Source organism: Triticum dicoccoides, chromosome 7B (assembly GCF_002162155.2).
Source record: "Triticum dicoccoides isolate Atlit2015 ecotype Zavitan chromosome 7B, WEW_v2.0, whole genome shotgun sequence".
NCBI classification, from domain to species: Eukaryota; Viridiplantae; Streptophyta; class Magnoliopsida; order Poales; family Poaceae; genus Triticum; species Triticum dicoccoides.
In genome coordinates, this window is record NC_041393.1 from 239872710 (window position 1) to 239893763 (window position 21054).

The 21054-nt window shown below is 50.6% G+C and overlaps 1 protein-coding gene across 1 annotated transcript; it reads left to right on the forward strand.

Annotated features, from left to right (window-relative positions):
- The first annotated feature begins 18051 nt into the window (after nucleotides 1-18051).
- LOC119337850 lies at nucleotides 18052-20847 on the forward strand. Its single transcript, XM_037610080.1, has 6 exons — nucleotides 18052-18429; nucleotides 18847-19170; nucleotides 19568-19748; nucleotides 19827-20019; nucleotides 20255-20403; nucleotides 20481-20847. The coding sequence occupies exons 1-6, from the start codon at nucleotides 18176-18178 to the stop codon at nucleotides 20526-20528; spliced, it is 1149 nt and encodes a 382-aa protein (XP_037465977.1). The 5' UTR covers nucleotides 18052-18175; the 3' UTR covers nucleotides 20529-20847.
- The last annotated feature ends 207 nt before the right edge of the window (nucleotides 20848-21054 follow it).

The window sequence follows — 21054 nt, forward strand, 5'->3', positions numbered from 1 at the left end:
TTTGTGTGGATTAGTCCCGGTTTGTGGTTCTGCGATTGTTCGGACAGCGGGTTGGAGTTCTTGTAGCTTCGATTAGCCATCCCCAACGTATGGGTTGCATCCAACCTTGGCAGGTATAAAGCTAGTTATCCCGGCTGCTTGCAGCTAGTTATCCCTCCTGATTCGATCCTACGACGTGAAGATCGGGCCACCCTCGGGCGTGAACTCGTTCATTGGGTTCCCACCTATCAGTAGGTCATGTCTCCCATTTGTTCTCTTTAGCTTTTAGGCATACCAGTTTAGATATTTTAATATTGTAAACAGGATTGCGCATGATGGTTTCAATTTCATTATAAATCCATATTTTCTTCCAACGCGTGAGTATATATAATGGCCACAATGGCATGTTAAATTTCCACTAATTCAAATGATTTAGCTTTCAATACAAGAAGTGACATAGTTACTCCCATGTTTGTTGAGATGCTCAGAAACCACACACCGAGAGGGCTATTATCATATCTATGTTCAAACATGGAGTCGCTAGAGGTAATAGTTTTGGTTTTCAAATATAATTTATATACCTACAACATACATATGTTGCCAGATGCATATTTCCCTTCCCCACTATAATCCCTTGTACGTACTCAATGTTTGTACTGATGCTGATTTCTGCTCTTAATTTGTTGCAGTTATTGACGCCCAAGTGCTCAGGACTTTTCTGGCTTGTTTAAAATAAAATCTGGGGGTGTTTCTGGGGTATTTTGTTCCTGAATTCTGAAACCTGGGATCCCAATGGCTGCTGACAGGTTAGTTAAGTGGAATGTCATATTACATCACCCTTGCAGCACACCCTTTCTTTCCCAATCTCTGCGGACAAACCCAACCGACAGAGGTTACTCGACTATGTTTTTAAGTTACCCCTATACAGATCAGTTAGATGAGGTTGAAGAGAACCTTGCAGATTCGTATTCATCACTTCGAAAGTTGTACCTTACTTGAATATTGATTCTTAGTTTTTCATGTGCAAGGCATGGTGCTCTCCGCTGGTTCTACACTTGTACTTCTACTCCATGGTTGAAGAAGCTCCTGATCCATGTTACAAGACAGGTAGAATTGTTTTTTTACCTGACAGGTAGAACCGTTTTATTCTTGCCTCCTTCTTAGTTTATTATTTTTGGACAAGCACATCAGTTCAGGATTTGTGCAGTAAAAATTTAGTGTCTCTTGGACTACATGGTTCCGTTATAAAGCTAACCCTTATTAGCACCTGATCATTTGCATACAACTGAAACTACTATCATTAGGTATCATTGTCATGCAGTATGAAACAATTGGAACGAATAGATGAGGTTAACTATATTTCCAATATGTTACTTACTGATAAAAAAACGGACACGCTAAATGGCATTCTCCGCTAATCGTGTGAGTGTCGGTATGCCATATTTTATGTTTCACTAGGTATCTCTCAGCTATGTAAAATCAGATAAATTTCCCTAAAAGAAGCAAAATCACATGATTATGCTGGTACTAATTTACTTATTTTAATATTCTGCCTATCTTGAGGCAAGTATCTAATTTTACTCCACCAATAGCGTGCACATAGATATATGGGCACTTACACATGCACACACATACACTGAGACTCAATTACATTAGAATAAGTCTACATTTTTATTTGCCTAGCTTCAAAGATGTAGCAAAGACAGGTAGGCAATAGCGGTTGACAATTTTCAGTTATGGTGGTATTAGGTAAGTATCAAAGATGAGGTGTATTTGGTACTAGGTTTCTGCCAGTATTCAGTAAGAGAAAAATTTGTTGAGTATTAAAACCGTTATTGTGTAACTTTACAGATGAGTTATTGTATGTGTACCAAGTAGATACATCTGCAGACAATAATCCTCCATATGACGCTTCAGTTTATCGCCGTGTAGTTCATTTTTTTCCTATTACTCTGTGGAAGAATAGACATTGCCTAATGGATTTCCCCTGTTTTATTCACCTCTTTACAGACTAGCTGCTAATGGATTTTGTGTGTTCCAAAGGCAGGAGAGATGCAAATCCATCAGATTGTGCACTGCAAGGTTTGCTTCTTATGCTCGGTGCAGATGTGATGTAGTTGGAGATTAGTTATTATGTGCATCAGCGTCTGTACATTTTTAAAAATCGCTTGCTTTATACTATATTTCATTTGACATGAGACCAAATATAAAAGCAGATTTTCAGCTTTCTATCTCAATTCTCATTGCAATGTTTATCAGAATGGCACATGTTCGTATTTGGGGATATTCTGAAAGAAAAATCCTCTTACTGCTTGTAAAACAGTACTATTTCCCAGCTCTGGCAAACTGACAATGAGTATGATACTACAACTTCTATATTGCACCCAACATGAATTGTGTGTTTTAGTACTGAACTGGACATTTTAATTGGTTGTATTCTTTCTCTTTGATATTTGTTTTCATTTGTTGCAAATCTAGAAGTTTGTCTTTGCTACCACGTCTAAACTTGATCTGTCCATGTGTGGCATTTATACCGCATGATTAAAACACTATTTTGCATACACTTGCGCCAATCACTAACATTATGGCGCTAAAATGGACGGGCGCAGCAGCGCGCGCCTTTCATGATCTAGTTCTTCTTCATTACTTGTGGGTAGTCCCCAAACACCAATGGATCTAGTATACATCATAATCTAACACGGTTCACATAGAGGAAATGCGTGTAACCCTGCACACAGTACTTGGTTTGCACGCATTTCCTCTCCGCGAACTGTCGGGGAAACTGATCCACGAACACCTATGGGGCCGGCGGACCGAGCCCCTTTCGGTTTGGCGGGGGGCGGAGATCGCACGAAGAGCGGATCGAGGCGAAGCACACGAGCAGTTTAACCAGCTTCGGAGCTCTCCGGAGAGATAACACTCCTACTGCTGCATGTCTGAGTGTATTCAGTTCTTGCTCGGGAGCGCTGAGTGCTACAGTACACACTAGATGCTAACGAGACCGAGCATGAGTGTTTTTCTGGCTTCGAACCCCCCTCTACGTTGCGCATGGGCCTCCTTTTATATGCTAAAGGGGTCTCCGACAGGTGGCAACGAAGACAAGGGTAAAAATGGAAAAGGAATTGCGGTTGGTACAACTACCTGTACAGTGTATCATACCCAACCCTGACGGCAGGGGACAAAGGCATTAAATGCCCGTCTACGTCACCCAAATAGTGCAAAAAGGGACCGTCAGGGACGCCACCGCTCGCCACGATGGCAATCTTGTCAGCATCGCTTGTCACCGTGCACCGCTGGCTGCACAGCCTCTTGCCACGCGCGCCTGGAAAGGCCCCAGGGCGACACGTTGGTGGATGTGCTAGAGCGCGGGTACAGAGTGGTAGCTTGCCGCGGCAAGCGCCTTGCCGCGGTCGTTGTCTTGTCGCGTCCGGAAGCTTGTCGCTCACCGGGCCTTGCCGGGACGCGTGGCGCGTCGCGGCAAGTTCCTTGAAATGCCTTGGTTGGCCTTCCCGGCAAGCTCCTCTTGCCGGGGCCTTGTCTCCTTAGCTTGAATACTTTGTTCTTGAATGGCTCCAAAGGAACCATGGAGGACCTTGGCGGTCACCCGGCAAGCCTTGCCGCGGGGCGCTGCAACTGCCCGTGCACAAGTTCGGGATACTAGGGTACCCCTACTCTAGTACACCGACAGGAGCCCCCAGGCCTGGGCCACACACGGTGCCGAGTGCTGTTGGGCCAGGCCCAAAACAGGGCACGGGCACGCGCGGCCTGGGTTACGCCGTATCTCACTCCGTATCCACCGCGCCCTCCCCGAACGGCACGCGTCGAATGCGGCGTCGTGGGAGAGATCGTGGGAGGTTTCTTTATTCGGAAAGACGGAACGCCCGCCCCCTCCCTATTTATAAGCAGGGGAAACAGGGGCAGTTCGCCCATCTCGCCGGTTGCTACTCCAATCTCAGAAATCTCCGCTGCTCCCCCCTTCTTCCCAAAGCTGAAAGAGAGCAGCGCTCCGCCCCCCATCGCCACCAGCATCACCAACGCCGCCGATCTCCCCCACCACCTTCGCCATGGCTCTGAAAGCCGACAAGGGGAAGGTCGTGAAGTTGGCCGAGGCGCAGCGGCTCGCGGCGCTGCGAAAGGAGCGGGCAATCTCCCCCCCCCCCAGCTCGCCGCGAAGGAGCTGAGGGAGTACTACTACCTCTTCTGGTCGACGGAGACGCGAGCGCATCCGCGTACGAAGGTACTCCCAGCTGCCGCTTCGGAACTGGCTCCGAATGGATACCCTTTCTTCGTGCTGTTCTTCTACTGCGGGCTCTGCCCGCCTTTCTCTGAATTTTTCTGCGATATCATGAACACCTACGGGTTCCGCCTCCTTGACTTCACCCCCAATGCTGTTCTGACCATGGCAGTTTTCGCACATCTCTGCGAAAACTTTGTCGGAGTCTATCCAAACGTAGCTCTTTTCCGCCACTTCTTTATGCCCCGAGTCGAGAGAGGGGAGCCTTTATCCGGCGGAATCGCCTGGATCTCGAGAGCTGGCAAGAAGGAAGCTTATCTGGAGGGAGAGCTCCGCAGCAAGTGGGAGGAATGGAGAGCAGAGTGGTGCTGGATTGTCGAGGAGAACCCGCAGCCATTTACCGCCCAGCGCCAAGCCCCAATAGTGCGCGACAACGATTGGAGCAACGTGGCCCCGGAAGACGATAGGTTGAAGATTGCCGTCACCCGGATCCTACGCCTCAGGCTTGCCGGGCTCACCATAGGCGCCGTTGGCGCAGATTTTCTTCGCCGCCGCATCGCCCCCCTTCAGGAGAGGATGAGACCCGCCTGGGAGTTCCAGAACGCGGCGGATATCATGAGGCTGCGCCCGGGCCTCAACTTCAACTTCACTATCCTGGAACTGGACGCGATGATCCTGGAACTGTTCAAGCGCGATCCTCAACATCCCGAAGCGTTCATGTTGCCGAGGGGTGTCGTTCTGCTGTGCAAGAACTCCTCGCTCGACCGCATCCGTGCAATGATGCCACTGTGCGATTCGCATGGAATTGTCCCAACTTGGCAAGAGCCTCCAGACGACGTCGTGCAGGAGTTCTTTGACGGCTTGGTAGAAGTGCCGGTCCGCTCCGATGAATAGAAGAGCCTTACTCGCAACACCACCGATGCGGAGATGCAGCGCATCGCCACTAGGCTGGAAGAGGCGGCGGCAGCAGCTGCCGCGGGCGAGTTCGGATTCACCGTGGAGGAGGCAGAGGCAGCAGAGGCGGCAAGCCTTGTCGAGCGAGAGGAGCTTGCCGGCGAGGAAGAGCTTGTCGGGCCTGAAGCTGAGTCGAGCGAGCCCGCCGAGGGCGCGAGCGACTCGTTGAAGATCGGCTCCTCCTCCTCCCCACCTTCAGCCAGCTCGCCGCAAGCGGAGTCCCCAGCTCCACCAAGAAGGCGTCTCCGCAAGGCCGGGGACGTAGCGGGGCGGCAGACGAGTCAACAGTCGCCGTGCCGTGCGACACGCTCTGCCGCAGCAAGCACTATTGCCGCGGGAGCGCCTCACGCCGCGGCAGCAACTGGAGCGGGGTCTTCCCGGTCCACCGCTACTGCTCCTACCAAGCGGACAAGGGAACCTACTCCTCCACCTCGTTGCACCGGAGGCGAGCCGGACTTCGATCTCTCCGCGCTCAGCTCCGACGAGGAAGAAGAAGAGTAAGATTCTTTGCTGTACTTGTAGTTCTTCAATTCTTGCTGTTTTGTCTTGTATCTGATTTGCTTTACTCCGAACCCATTCCTTTTCAGGACTCTGGCCCAGAGAGCGGCGAAGAGAGCCAAGGTCCCGGTGATTGTCATCGAGGACGAACCCACCGCGACAGCAGGGGGCGTGTCCGAGACCACCTTGCCGGACCCGGCAACTTTTCCCCAAAGCAGCCCCCAGCGCAGCCCCAGCGTAAGTATATGGTTTACTTCCTGCTGCCAGGCGCGCATGGGTGCTCTTTCTTTGCTGATATCTGACTGTTGGTTTGTGTAGGAGCAGAGCAGCCTCACCAGGAGTGCCCGGAAGCCGCTCCCGAAATGCCATCTGCTTTGACTACACCGCCAAGGGAGGATTCCCCGGCAAGGGAGCGTTCTCCGGCAAGGGAGAATTCTCCGGCAAGGGACAGTTCTCCGGCAAGGGACAACACTGGTGACCCTCCGGTGGTTGAGACCATGACTGCAGATCCTAGTACAGGTAATCCTCTTGCTTGAAAACTTCCCTTGGGTTCTTCTTCTTCTGATTTTCTTTTTGGATACTTGCTTGACTTTTCTCCTTTTTCCGTTTGTCAGATCCATCTGCCACGGAGCCGATGGAAACCGAGGTCGCCGACAAGGAGAACGCGCGCAGCAACACCGACGACGCCGTTGCCACCGAAGGAGAAGCCGGCGCTGATGATCCCGCCGGCGAAGAGGCCGCCAAAGCTACCGCCGCGGAAGCTGGCGAGGGATCCGGCGATCGCATTGACGGCCCCGAGGCCGCAGGAGCGTCAGGCGCTACGCCGACCGCCGATCCCTCCGCCGCTTCTGCAGCGCCAGGCTCCGAAGAGCCCCAGCCCGGCGCCTATTTGAAGGCCGGCGACGGCATCTTCATCAAGCTCCCCTGGGCGTCAAGCTCCAGGGCACCGGTCAAAGGAGAAACCTTTGATGAGGAGTTGCTCGCCTCCGCTGGGCTGACGTTGGTCGACGCGCCGAGCAGCAGCAGCGGCGAGCCTGAAGAGGAGCAGCTGCCGCGGAGGCTGTTGTCGCTCTACCGCGCCCGACAGGCCAAGCTGGTGTCCCGAGAAGCGCTTGTCGCGAAGGCGGGAGCGGACATCGAGAAGCGCACAGAGGAGCTCCGGGGTCTCAGGCAGGAAGCTCTCCGATCCTTGACAGAGGAGCGGGAGCAAGTCGCCGAGGAGCGGAAAGCCTTCCTCCTCGAGAAGGCTGAAATTGAGGAGCAACAGCGGCTCGCTGCCGAGAAGCTGTCTGCGCAGGAAGGCGAGTTGGCGCAGCGGAAGGTTAACCTTGACGGCCACGAGGAGGAGCTTGCCGCATGCGAGCAAGCAATTGGCGGGGCTCTCAAGGAAGTAGAGGATGCTGCCGCAGCTGCCGAGGTCGCCAAGAAGGAGCTGGAGACGAAGATGGCGCAGCTGGAGGCCGATCTCAAGGCGAGCGGCGAGGAGCTTGCTGCGCTCAAGCGTGAGTGTGAGAAGGACGCCGCCGCTCATGGTGAGCTGCAGGGTCGTCTCGCTAAGAGGAGCAAAGAGCTTAGCGCCGCCAAGGACTCCAATGCAGATCTTGAGTCAAAGCTGGCTACTTTGACCAAGACGCTAGACGGCGCCAGGGAGCAGGAGGTGGCCTTGAAGGAGAAGATTAAGGCCGACGAGGCGCTGCTGGCGAGTGCTGCTACCGCCTAGAACGCTTTTAGGGAGAATGTGGAGCACTGGACCGAGGGTCTCGTGGATGTTGCCGCGGCCATCGACAGGGAGCTGGCGCAGCTGGGGATGGAGGATCTCGGGTATTCCTCCGACGAGCACCTCCAACCCAGCGCCAAGCTCAGCTTATTCTTCAAAGGCGTGGCGACGGCCCTCCAGCGACACCGGGAGAAAATCCCAAAGCAGCTGGCCGACGAGTCGCGCAAGATCTGCGCGGGAGCTCTTCAAAAGGTGCTGGTAAAGGTGGCCTTCTGCAACCCAGGCCTCAACCTCACCAACGTCCTCAGGTCCCTGCCGCCGAATGCTGATCTGGAAGCGCTCAAGGCCCTTGTCGCACCCATTGTGGACAAGGTGAGTGGGATCAAGAGGGTTGAGGGCGATCACGTAGATTAGGCCGCCCGTTTTCTCTTTTTCTTTGTCGCTGCTGGTCATGTCATGAGAACAATCTGTTAGAGCTGCGACAAGCTATCTTGTAATATAACTCTATTTCGGGTAGAGATTGTTGTGTTATTTCCTTTACTTGATTCCTTCCTTTGTATGTTTTTGCCCTACGCTTTTAGGGAACTTGTCGGCGCAGGCACCTTAGCCGCGAGCGCTGAGTGCGGGACGTCAGCAGCCTGCTGGTGGTGCCGCTACCGGCAAGAAACCTTGTCGCAACTAGTCACAGCTCACTTAAGTTGTTGAGCGGACTCAAAACAAAGTAAGGGCGCAACTAGCTACGAGTTGGTTCCTCCGCGCACAGGTTTTCCATACAAAGCACGGTCGTTCGAGGAAGATAACTTAAAATTTTTAAAACTGATTGCTCAAACTTTAGCAACTTAACTTTTCTGTCGTTTGCTTTCCGGTAAGGCGAAACTTCCTTGAACGATGCCTGGTCCACACCATTATCTTCTCCTTTCCCCCCGGCAAACTTGTGGGTGAGGGAAGCTTCCTTTCTTTGAGAAAAAGAAAGAAGAGAAAATAAAGATATGGAGCCTTAGGGCTCGCTATTGCTTACCGGGGGTAGGTGCTGCACAAAGTGTCAGATAACGCATGCAAAAAGAAAAGTAGAAAGCATGAAATTGACCAGATGTGTGGAGCACATGAGCTTTACTTATGCACGGGGTCTGCGCCCGGCTTTGTACAAAGGATTAGATGCAACATCGGCAAGACTTGTACAAAAGGTGGCTGCCGGAACAGGTTCCGGCAACCGCGCCCTACGGGTAAAACTTATGAAGATGCTCAATGTTCCAGGAGTTGCTCACCGGAATGCCATCTTCGGTCTCAAGGCGGACAGCGCCAGGCCTAGTGACTCGTTTCACCCGATAAGGCCCTTCCCACTTCAGCGTCAACTTGTTGGAATTCTTGGCGGACTGAACGCGCCGAAGAACAAGGTCGCCTTCCTCGACACTTCTGGCATTAACTTTGCGGCTATGGTAGCGGCGCAAAGCTTGCTGGTATCGAGCAGCTCGTACAGCGGCCTGAAGACGGTCCTCCTCAAGGAGCAGCGCGTCATCTTGTCGCAACTGCTCTTGCTCAAGCTCATCATAAGCGAGCACTCAGGTGACCCGTATATGAGTTCCGTGGGGAGAACTACCTCTGCTCCATAGACTAGAGCGAAAGGTGTCTGGCCAGTGGCTCGATTTGGCGTCGTCCTGATCGACCAAAGAACCACCGGCAGCTCCTCAATCCAGTTCTTTCCACACTTGCGCAACCTGTCGAAAGTTCTGGTCTTGAGCCCGTGCAGCACTTCAGCATTCGCCCTCTCCGCTTGACCGTTACTTCTCGGATGAGCAACAAAAGCGAAGCAGACCTTGGCGCCAAGATCTTGGACGTACTGCATGAAGGTGCGGCTCGTGAATTGCGTGCCATTGTCGGTGATGATCCTGTTAGGGATCCCGAAGCGGCAAACAATCGACCTGAAGAACTTGACTGCTGACTGTGCTGTCACCTTCCTCACTGCTTCCACTTCCGGCCACTTTGTGAACTTGTCGATTGCAACGTACAAGTACTCAAAGCCCCCGACAGCTTGGGGAAAAGGGCCGAGGATGTCGAGCCCCCAGACCGAAAATGGCCAGGATAAAGGGATCGTCTGGAGAGCTTGAGCTGGCTGGTGTATCTGCTTGGAATGGAACTGGCACGCTTCACACTTGGTTACTTGTGCAGTTGCATCCTGGAGGGCTGTCGGCCAAAAAAAACCTTGCCGGAACGCTTTGCTGGCAAGTGCTCTTGCGCCAATGTGGTGACCACATATGCCTCCATGTATCTCTGCCAACAGCTTTTGTCCGTCTTCCCGGTGAACACACTTCAATTTCACGCCGTTGAGTCTTCTTCTGTATAATGTATTGTCAACAAACTGGTACATACTTGACTGCCGGGCTACTCTTTCCACTTCTTCTTGCTCTTCGGGAAGTTCTCCTGTCTGAAGGAAACGGACAATCTGCTGTGCCCATGCTGGAGCTTGCGGCTCGACAACAAGGACTAAAGGCACATCTGCTGCTGCGAGAACATCCGCTTCTACGGCGAGAACCTGCGGCTCAGCCGGAGCTTGACGTTCCCCGACAAGCTTGCCGGAGCAAAACTTGTCGGGAGCGTCTGCTACAATGGAACAAACCCTAGGGCTTGCCGGAGCAGACTGCTCCTCAGCACCCTTGGTGTTGATCTTGGGGACCTTCTTGGCGGCGGCTTCGGGGAGCTCTGCCAAAAAATAGTCACCAGAAATCAACTTCCTCTTCTTGTTCTGTCCAGTTGATGGCGTTACAGACGGTTGAGTCAATTTGAGCACAAAGATCCCTGGTTCCACAGGTAACTTAAGTGCTGCGCACTTCGACAGGCCATCGGCAATGTCGTTCTGAGCTCTTGGAACATGTTCCATCTGTAAGCCGTCAAAGTGCTCTTCTAGCTTTCTCACTTCATCAACGTAAGCTTCCATCAACGGACTCTGATAATTCTTGTTCACTTGGCGGATGACAAGCTGTGAGTCACCCCTGACAATGAGCTTCTTGATTCCAAGGTCTGCTGCGATCCTGAGACCGGCAAGCAAACCTTCATACTCTGCAGTATTGTTCGTTGCTTGCTCCTTGGGAAAGTGCATCTGGACTACGTACTTGAGGTGCTCTCCGGTGGGTGCAACAAGTAGCACGCCCGCACCGGTGCCTTGCAGCGAGAAGGCACCATCAAAGTACATCAGCCATTCTTTGCTCGCTTCCTTGACGGGGATGCTCGTTTCTGGAATTTCTTCATCTTGTGTTGGCGTCCATTCTGCTATGAACTCCGCCAATGCTCTGCTTTGGATAGTTGAAGTGCTCTAAAACTTGAGGCCAAAGCTTGACAGTTCCAGTGCCCACTCGACAATCCTGCCTGTTGCTTCTGGATTTTGCAGTATCCTCTTCAGGGAAAACGAGTGACGACTGTGATCTCATGTGCTTGGAAGTAATGGCGCAGCTTTCTCGAGGCCATGAGAAGGCCGAAAAGCAATTTCTGCACACCAGAGTACCTTGACCTAGCCCCCTGCAGAAGGGAACTGACAAAGTAAACTGGGCGCTGCACCATTCTTTTCTGCATCTTCTCACACGCCTGCGCAGATCCATCTTTGTAGGGACCAGAGCTTGCCGGTGAAGTCCCCTGCTTGTCGCTGGATGCATCTGCCGTGGTTGCTGGCTCATCATCCGCCTCCCTCTCCGCTACTAACGCAGCACTAACCACTTGATTGGTTGCTACTATATATAGCAGCAACTTCTCTTGTGGCTTAGGTGCGACAAGTGTTGGAGTGGAGGACAGGTATCTCTTTAAGTCCTGCAACGCAGCCTCCGCTTCCGGAGTCCATTTCATTGGACCTGCTTTTTTCAATATTTTGAAAAATGGCAGGGCGCGCTCAGCAGACCTAGAGATAAACCTGCTGAGAGCAGCTACGCAACCGGCAAGTCTTCGTACATCCTTGACGCGCTTTGGTGCTTCAATCTGCTCAATGGCCTTGATCTTGTCGGGATTGGCTTCAATTCCCCGCTGAGACACGAAGAACCCGAGAAGCTTGCCGGAGGGGACTCCAAACACACACTTCTCGGGGTTAAGCTTGAGGTTGATCTTGCGCAGATTTGCAAAGGTTTCGTCAGAGTCGCTTTGTCCTTGCTCTTGACCACTATGTCATCCATGTAGGCTTCCACATTTCTGTGTATTTGCGGCTCAAAAGCGTCATGGACTACCCTTGCAAATGTTGAACCAGCATTCTTTAAACCGAAAGGCATCCGTACGAAACAGTATGTACCAGATGGGGTGATGAATGCGGTCTTCTCCTCATCTTCTTCTGCCATGAAGATCTGATGGTATCCTGAGTATGCATCAAGAAATGAAAGTAAGTCACATCCGGCCGTGGAGTCAACAATCTGGTTGATGCGCGGCAAGGGAAACGGGTCTTTGGGACAAGCTTTATTGACATCGGTAAAGTCGATACAAAGCCTCCATTTCCCGCTTGCCTTGCGCACGACTACAGGGTTGGCCAACCACGTAGGATGGAGCACTCCTCTGACAAGGCCTGCTGCTTCCAATTTCTTGATTTCTTCTGCAATGAATTCTTGGCGTTCCACTGCCTGTTTCCTGATTTTCTGCTTGACGGGCCGCGCATGAGGACAAACGGCAAGATGGTGCTCGATTACTTTCCTGGGAACACTGGGGATGTCAGACGGTTGCCACGCAAATACGTCGACGTTCGCCCGCAGGAAAGCAACGAGCGCGCTTTCCTATTTAGGGTCGAGAGTGGCACTGATGGTGAAGGTACCACCAGTGCCGTCCTCCTTGGCGGACACCCTCTTGGTCTCTGGTGGAGCTGCCATTGTCTTCTTACACTTGCCGGTGGAGCTCGATGGTGCGTCCTCGACGGTAGCGCAGCACTCCGAAGAGGTGCGCTTGCCGGAGTGGGCATCAGAACTCTTGCCGGACTTGGTCTTTTTCTTCACCCCGAGAGCTTCAGCGGCAAGTGACTCACGATCTGTTGCGGCTGCTGCTTCCCGGTAGATCTTGTCGGCGCAGATAAGAGCATCCTTCTTGTCGCCAGGGACAGAGATGACACTTATCGGGCCTGGCATGTTCAGCATGTTGTATGCATAGTGAGAGGCTGCCATGAATTTGGCGAGTGCTGGACGGCCGAGTATCCCATTGTAAGGCAATGTAAAGTCAGCAACGTCAAAAGTGACCCTCTCAGTCCTGAAGTTCAACTCGCTGCCAAATGTCACCGGCAACGTGATCTTTCCCTTCGGCTTGCTCCTTCCCGGATTGATTCCTTGGAATGTGTCGGTCTCTTCGAGCTCGCCATCAGGGATCTGGAGTTTCTGGAGTACCGCGGAGGAGATCAGGTTCAAGCCGGCCCCGCCGTCAACTAGCATCTTAGTGACCTTGAGGTTGCGGATAGTTGGTGAAACCAACATCGGCAAGCACCCGACCGCAGTTATGCGATCAGGATGGTCCTCAATATCAAAGATGATAGGCGTGCTGGACCATTTCAGAGGCTTGCGTGACTCGACGGGTGGTTCTGCCGCATTGACTTCCCGCACCCACTGCTTGAGCTGGCGGTGTGAAGTATGCAGAGAAGCACCACCGTCAACGTACAGGACCTCTGTGGCTTTCTGGAACTCCTGCTCATCGGTCTCGTCATCATCCATATCTTCATCGTCGTCGTCATCTTCATCCTTGTCGCGGCCATGGGGAGGTCTGTCTCCTTGCCGCTGCTTGGCCTTGCTGCGGCGTCCTCCTCGGCCGGGGCGTTTCTTGCCGGCTCCTCCAGCACCTTCCTGGGATTTCTCCTTGTCGCGTCGCTCGTATTCAGCCTTTTGCTGCTCGACAAGCTGCTCGACCTTCTTGCAGCTCTGGAGGTCATGGCCCTTGGTGCGGTGGATCTTGCAGTACTGCTTGTTGGTGCCGTCCTGCTTGTCGGCGACCGCCACAGCCTGGTAGTTGGTGCCCGCGACAATCTCCTTGCCGGAGCAACCAGCTTTGGCTTTCTTGGCGCCACCTCCGTTGCCGGACTGCTCAACGACTAGCACATCTTTGCCTTTCTTCTTCCTGTTGTTTCGCCGCCGGTTTTTCTTTGCCGGGACAGTCTCCTCACTATCAGATCCTCCAGCTTCTGTATTCTCTCCGGGGAGTTTCCTTCCTTCCTCAACACGTGCACACTTGTCGGCCAGGGCATATAGCTCACTGACGTCTCTGATCTTGCACATCGCCATCTCCTCCCGCATCCTGCGGTTTCGCACGTTCTGATGGAACGCGCTGATTACCGCGGCAGGGTGGACATCTGGGATGTTGTGCTGTACGCGGCTGAATCTCTGAATGTACTTGCGCAGGGGCTCTCCTTCCTTCTGGGCGAGCAGATGAAGGTCACTCTCTTGGCCATGAGGCTTGTGGCCGCCTGTGAAGGCGTCGACAAACTGATGGCATAGGTCTGCCCAGGAGGATATGGAGTTGTCCGGCAAGTGCATGAGCCAGGATCTGACATTGGGCTTGAGCACCAGTGGGAAGTAGTTGGCCAGGATCTTATCGTCCCGCCCCCCGGCAGCTTGCACCACGTTGGTGTAGATGCTGAGGAACTCCGACGGATGCGACTTGCCGTCGTACTTCTCTGGTACATCTGGCTTGAAATTCTTTGTGCTGGGCCACTGGACTTGCCGCAGCTCACGAGTGAACGCAGGGCAACCTACCGCGTACGGCAAGTCGCCTGGTTCCCCTGGTGCATGCATGTCGACAGAGGGCCCAGCGCGCTGGTCCGATTGACGCCGCGCTTCTCTTCGGCGCTCGATGCGAGTACGAGCGTCTTCTTGCTGCCGTTCGTGAAGAACTTGGCGCTGATCGCGACGAGCTCGTGGATCTGATGATGCGGTGGAGTCGCTGTCGAGGTGGATCCGGCGAGTCGGCGATCTTGGCCTTCGGGGTGGAGAGTGCATGGTGGTTGCACCCCCTCCGGTTTCGTCGCCACCGGCTCGTGCCTGGCAGCCCTGCCGCGGCAGCGATGTACTCGGCTGCCGCGGAGTGTCGCCGTTGGCGAAGTCGATGAGACTCTGAATGGTGGCCCTCCATTCATCGATCTTGTCTGCCGTTGGAGGGTAATTCAATAGCAGTTGAGCTCGCGCCAAAGCTTCTGTTGGAGTGGTGGGCGGCAGTGGCGAACGGTGCGAGGAGCGGGATATGCTCGGACTTCTAACTATGTTAGAAGGAGCAGTATCCCGTCCAGGCGACCGTGTCTCGCTCGTGCCAGCATGTTGGAGTGCATGCTGGTCTTGAGCACCCCGAGATCCACCAGCTCGATCTTGGTCCAACAAACGTATGGCACTGCGAATACCATGACGCTATCGGTCCTGCACCTCCTGAGATGGGCGCGGTGCATGTACGAACGCCGAGGTCTGCACAGCCTTGTCCTTGGACCTGGCAGCACCGTGAGCTCCCTCGTCGATGCCCATTCTTCCGCCGGCGTCTACCCCACCACCCGTTTGCTCCGGTGGTGGTGAGATCGACGTGGACGGAACAGCTGCCGCCGAAGTCTTCTTTTTCGGTGGCATGTCGATGAAGAAGATGAAGATCTAGCTCATGTGAACGCCGGATCAGGTTCACACAACCTCGACGCCCCCTACCTGGCGCGCCAAAGATGTCGGGGAAACTGATCCACGAACACCTATGGGGCCGTCGGACCGAGCCCCTTTCAGTTCGGCGGGGGGCGGAGATCGCACGAAGAGCGGATCGAGGCGAAGCACACGAGCAGTTTACCCAGCTTCGGAGCTCTCCGGAGAGATAACACTCCTACTGCTGCATGTCTGAGTGTATTCAGTTCTTGCTCGGGAGCGCTGAGTGCTACAGTACACACTAGCTGCTAACGAGACCGAGCGTGAGTGTTTTTCTGGCTTCGAACCCCCCTCTACGTTGCGCATGGGCCTCCTTTTATATGCTAAAGGGGTCTCCGACAGGTGGCAACGTAGACAAGGGTAAAAATGGAAAAGGAATTGCGGTTGGTACAACTACCTATACAGTGTATCATACCTAACCCTGACAGCAGGGGACAAAGGCATTAAATGCCCGTCTACGTCGCCCAAATAGTGCAAAAAGGGACCGTCAGGGACGCCACCGCTCGCCACGATGGCAATCTTGTCAGCGTCGCTTGTCACCGCGCACCGTTGGCTGCACAGCCTCTTGCCACGCGCGCCTGGAAAGGCCCCAGGGCGACACATTGGTGGATGTGCTGGAGCGCGGGTACAGAGTGGTAGCTTGCCGCGGCAAGCGCCTTGTCGCGGTCGTTGTCTTGTCGCGTTCGGAAGCTTGTCGCTCACCGGGCCTTGCCGGGACGCGTGGCGCGTCGCGGCAAGTTCCTTGAAATGCCTTGGTTGGCCTTCCTGGCAAGCTCCTCTTGCCGGGGCCTTGTCTCCTTAGCTTGAATACTTTGTTCTTGAATGGCTCCAAAGGAACCATGGAGGACCTTGGCGGTCACCCGGCAAGCCTTGCCGCGGGGCGCTGCAACTGCCCGTGCACAAGTTCGGGATACTAGGGTACCCCTACTCTAGTACACCGACACGAACTGTGTTAGATTATGGCGCGAGAAAACTGTTTGTGATGTGGCGCTCATTGTAAACGTAGAGCCAGTTTCGTATGTGCCTGGAAAAATCCCGTGCCTGGACTATGCTTGGACTGCGCTTGGTAAGGTAAAACCATAGAAGTCCGACTGCGATGGTAATGCGAGTACAAACGAGTAGCAAGGATGGAGCATTTGGGACATGCGAGATATCACAAACAGTTGTCTGAAGACTCGCTTTTGGGATACATGCCGACAATGCATACGCTTAGGTATCAAATACGTATGCATTGCTACTCTATCCCGACGGTTTCTGGGTCGTGTGAGAAGGACCCCCTATCGCCTACACTCACTAGGCGACGGTTTAAAATGACGTCGCGGAAAGGGGTTAAAAACCGTTTGTATAGCAGCTCGCTGTACCAGTGACAGGATGAGGCCTATGTGGAGGGCAACCAGACGTTTCCCCGACATGAGCAGGCGGCGTCCGACGCACTCTTCACCGAACTCGACGCGGAGATACGGGTGGAGGAGGCCGGAGCGGAGCAGCCGGAGGAGGCAGAGCTGCAGCTGTCACCAATGCTGTCGGAGCCGGGCACGGAGATCGTTGACGTCTCCGATGATGAGTAGCTAGATGATCGAAGTAGTACATAGGTTTATTCCTTTTGCCTGTCTTTGTATGGATTTAAGAATCTAGTATGAGATGTCTAGATGAACAAGTGAAATTTGAAGAATCTAGTATGAGATGTCTGGATGCAACAAGTGAAATTTGAGACGTGCGGTCATTGTCCATGGACGCGCCCGAGCGCATCCGCTGGCGTTCGAGGGGCTATATTTAACATATCCGCCTTTAGATGCTCTTAGCGTTTCTGTTTATTTTTGCAGCGATTGACTAGTTTCCAGCACAACTGTTTTTCTTTTTCAGCACAATTGTTTTGACTCGGCAACGTTTTAAGAAAAGGACGAGAGTTTGGGTCGGTGTCCGGTACTGCTAGCAATACGACTCCGAGACAATGGATGCTTTGCTTTGCCGGTATAAATATATATAGATTATAAGGGGGAGATCATAAAGATATCATTTTAATTGTGTGACCAATCCAAGGGCACGTAGTATAATTTTTATCTCGTCGACTAGTGTACCGTAGATCGAGAAGATCATGCCCAATCGAGAAGAAGGTTGATGGATAATCCGGCTCTAGCAACAATGGCAATTAGGAATAATCTAGATACGTAAGTGCCATCTATCTCTGTGAAGTCTGAACCCTTTAAAATCCTTTCATGTTCTTATTTGTATACATGCGTTGCTACGGAGTAATGGGTTATTTTTCCGCCAACATATTCTTATTCGCATATAATCCCTCCGTAAAGAAGAATAGGAAGATGTCATTACTTGATTCCTAAATACAAGTATTTTTAGATATTTTCATATGAATTACATATGGATATATATAGATATATTTTAAAGTGTAGATTCACTTTTGTTGCTTCGTATGTAATTTACATTAAAAAAATTCTAAAAAGACCTATATTTCAAAACGGAGAGAGTACTTCTCTTTGTTTGTTAGCAATAGGAAACAAATACTGAAATCTTTCTATTCTTTAGGATGATTTCAGTACTTGGTTTTTATTCGGATCGATGAGTACTAATTATGTGCCATTGACTTAGTTTCCAAAGAAAAAACATTGATCCAAAATTTTGGAGCACTTATTAATTTTGAAAAGTAAAACATGTTGGTCAGAAAAGAAGGTTAGAGCTACTATCTCCGTCCAAGTTTATTAGGCCTCATATTATTTTGGACCCAAGTTTGACCATGTATTTAACTAAAAATATATAAAATATATGCTATCCAAAATATATTATTGTATTTGTATTTGAAAGATATTTTCTATGATGTAGTTTTCGTGATATATAATTTATATTTTATTAGTTCAATTTATGGTCAAACTTTAGTTTAAAATGAAAACCAGACGAAGGGAGTACTTATTTACGCCCGCGCTTCCATCTTCAAAATAAAAAAGGAAAAAAAATTAAACTACTCTGGCTTCATCAAACATTCCGAGGGCCAGCGGGTTTGCTGCGCCAGTGTGATTTATGGAATCGGGGTGTTCCATTTCAAAAAAAAAAAAAAAAAAAAAACACACACACACCAAAGACCCTTCTTTTCCCCTCTTCCCTTCCCCTCTCCTCCCTTCTCCGCGAGGAAAAGGAAACCCTAAGCTCGAGGAAAAGGAAACCCTTAGCTCGTCGTTGATGGGAAGACGACGCAAAAGCAAACGCGGCGGCGTCGTGCAGAATCCCAGGACACATGAGGAGGATCGCTCAGTCGCGTTGGCGGCGGCAGAGGCGGCGGCGGATGAGGCCCGTTCTGCGGCGGACTTGTGCCCCTACTGCCGAACCTGCCGGTCTCGCGTTGGGCCTGGCGGCGGCGGCCCCTGCCCCTGTTCCGACACCACCTCCGCCCAACCGTCTGCCCCCTCGCGCGGTAGCGCCGTCCCCGCCCAACCGTATGTCCCCCCAACCCGTATGCCCGCTATCTTTCGTTTTATGTTTATCATCTAATCAGCAGAAAGGGCGTGGATAGAAATCTAGTTTATCTTTTTTTTTTGCGAATCAGAATTCTAGTTTATCGTTTGCCTAGCTAGGGAGGTGGATCTAATCTACTATTTCTGATGGTTGCAATAACAAATTATCAACTTGTACACAAATCAGCAAAAATTAAATATCGTTTCTTCTGTCCATAGCACGGTGATGATGATGACACAAATTGTTCACTCAGCTATTATGCCATTCTGAATCGCTATTACTTCTACTCACAAGAATGCTGCTCTTGCAATGTTCTGCCCTCCGTGGCTCTGTTTTTCTTAGTCTTCTTTATATAAAACAGAAGAAGAAACTTCTACTCATCGATTTACTTAATTCAGGTGCCAGGATCATGTGGCCGAGCCTCCATCCGCACGGACTCAGCCGCAACCGTCTGTCTCGTACTTGAGCATCTTGCTCGGCACTACAACACTCAAGGACACTGCCACTTCCTCATCCTCCCCACAGGCTGTAGCTGAGACCGCGCCACCCAAGCCAACCATTTATGTCAACGACCCTCCTGATTGGTACTTCAGTATTTACATCAGGATCGATCGTTCAGGATCTTTCCACACATATCCTCATCTTGGTGGACCATTCAAGAGCTTGCAGGAAGTTGAAAAGGCTATTGAGAGCTATCTTCATGACAAGCGGCATAAAACACTGTATGGTTTCTCAATTTCTTCCTGTTTGCACACTTTTATCTGCACTTGATTATTTTCCCTGAGATAAGACCATATAAGAGCTATCAAGTTGATCACAGAAATGCTACCCTATATTTGGTCTTCTCTTCAAGTTCCTGTTGTGGAATACTTAAATTAACTCAACAGTTTGAACTAGAGCATAATTTGCAAGTATAGCTCAAAATTAAGAAAGTACATATTCGAGCTGCCGCATCTGAATTGTATCTTGTACAATTAGTTAAATTTTAGCTTGGGACGCCCATCTAGCGTTTCTTCATTTGTTACAAAACACTGGTGATTAGGATCTGAAAATGAAGATTCACATCTTTTTACAATAACAAGTAAATATTTTTTCCAGAACCTAATGATACACTTGTAGGTGGAACGAGCAAGCTGGGGATTCTGGCATGGACATGGTTATAAAAAAGGCTCTTTACTGGCCTGATGGCAGAACAAGGAAATGTTCAGATAAGGAAGTAGTGGATCATACCCGTGAGCAAATGAGTTTAATGCTTCAAGCTTTACTGGACAAGTATAATGAGGATCACAATCTTGTTGGGGTATCTCTCTCTCGCTCTCGCATCGTTATGTCATGTTTCCTTAAATGTAAGGATTGCTGATCCACCCCATTCTTTTAGGATCTTGCGTACGAATTCAAGGATTTTTTGCACTATCAATCAATTTGTGAAGACTATAAGTGGTTCAAGCATTTCAATTTCACTACAAAGACTAAAGACGGAATTGAGGATCTTTTCTTTGCTGAAGTGATAGAGGGAACTGATGATGAATTAGTGGCCAACTGTTTCTGCAAGATTGAATCCAATGAAAATGGTAAGTATCGACAGAGGCTAGAAAGACTGGGCTATTCACTAGAAGGTTGCATATGGATCTTGTCTTTCTATCTGTTCGACTACTGGCAAAATTGTGCATCTGTCCTTTTCCACTCTTGTTTTAATTCAGAAAGCAAATTCATTGTTGTCTTAACTTGCATCTTGAGAAGTTTTACCCTCACCCAATGATATGATGGAGGTATGACAGTTGTCTGTTTTGATCTTTTTTAATGAAGGCCACTGCTATGGTTGCATAAATCATGGATTTATTGATATGAAGCACCCCAACAAGGCTGATGCATACGCTGGTGGTCACTTGAACGTATATTTGCCATTTGGTGGGTGTAGAAGACGTCCTAACACGTGGACAGGCTCTAAGGAAGATGTACAAACTAAAACTTTGATCATACTAAAACTGGTTGTCACTTGGATGTCGTCTTATTATCTTTCTATTTATTACAGGTGGCAGCTGAGGAAGCTAGGCTGAGATACATCTACTATATACGATGATTAGAAGTTATTTATCATATTTTTATCGTGCTAGTTGTTGGAGTTGTGGTGGAAGTAAGCAACCATTTTTATTGTTTGTGGTGTGTATTATCGTGTTAGTTGTTGGAGTTGTGTTATGTTTACTTGGCACAGCTCAGTGCTCCTTGTTGCTACCCTCACTCTTGTAGAAGTTATTTATCAAGTACTCCCTCTGTCCCAAAATAAGTGTCTCAACTTTGTACTAGCTCTAGTACAAATTTGTACTAATAAGCTCAAGACACTTATTTTAGGACGGAGGGAGTATGAATTATGGCATCTGGTTATTATCCTTTTGTTTTTCCGTGCTGCAGTTGTTACCTCGCTCTATGAGACATACTAGAGTGACCATCGTCAAGATAACATTTTGCTTTCTGTTCCTTGTATGCAATCTCCATTGTTTACTATCCTTTCTAACAAGTGTCACCATGAGTTTCACGGCAAAGAACGAGTAGCGAGCTGCGCTAAAACTACATGGATCATAACTTGATAGATGACAAGCATCAAACAG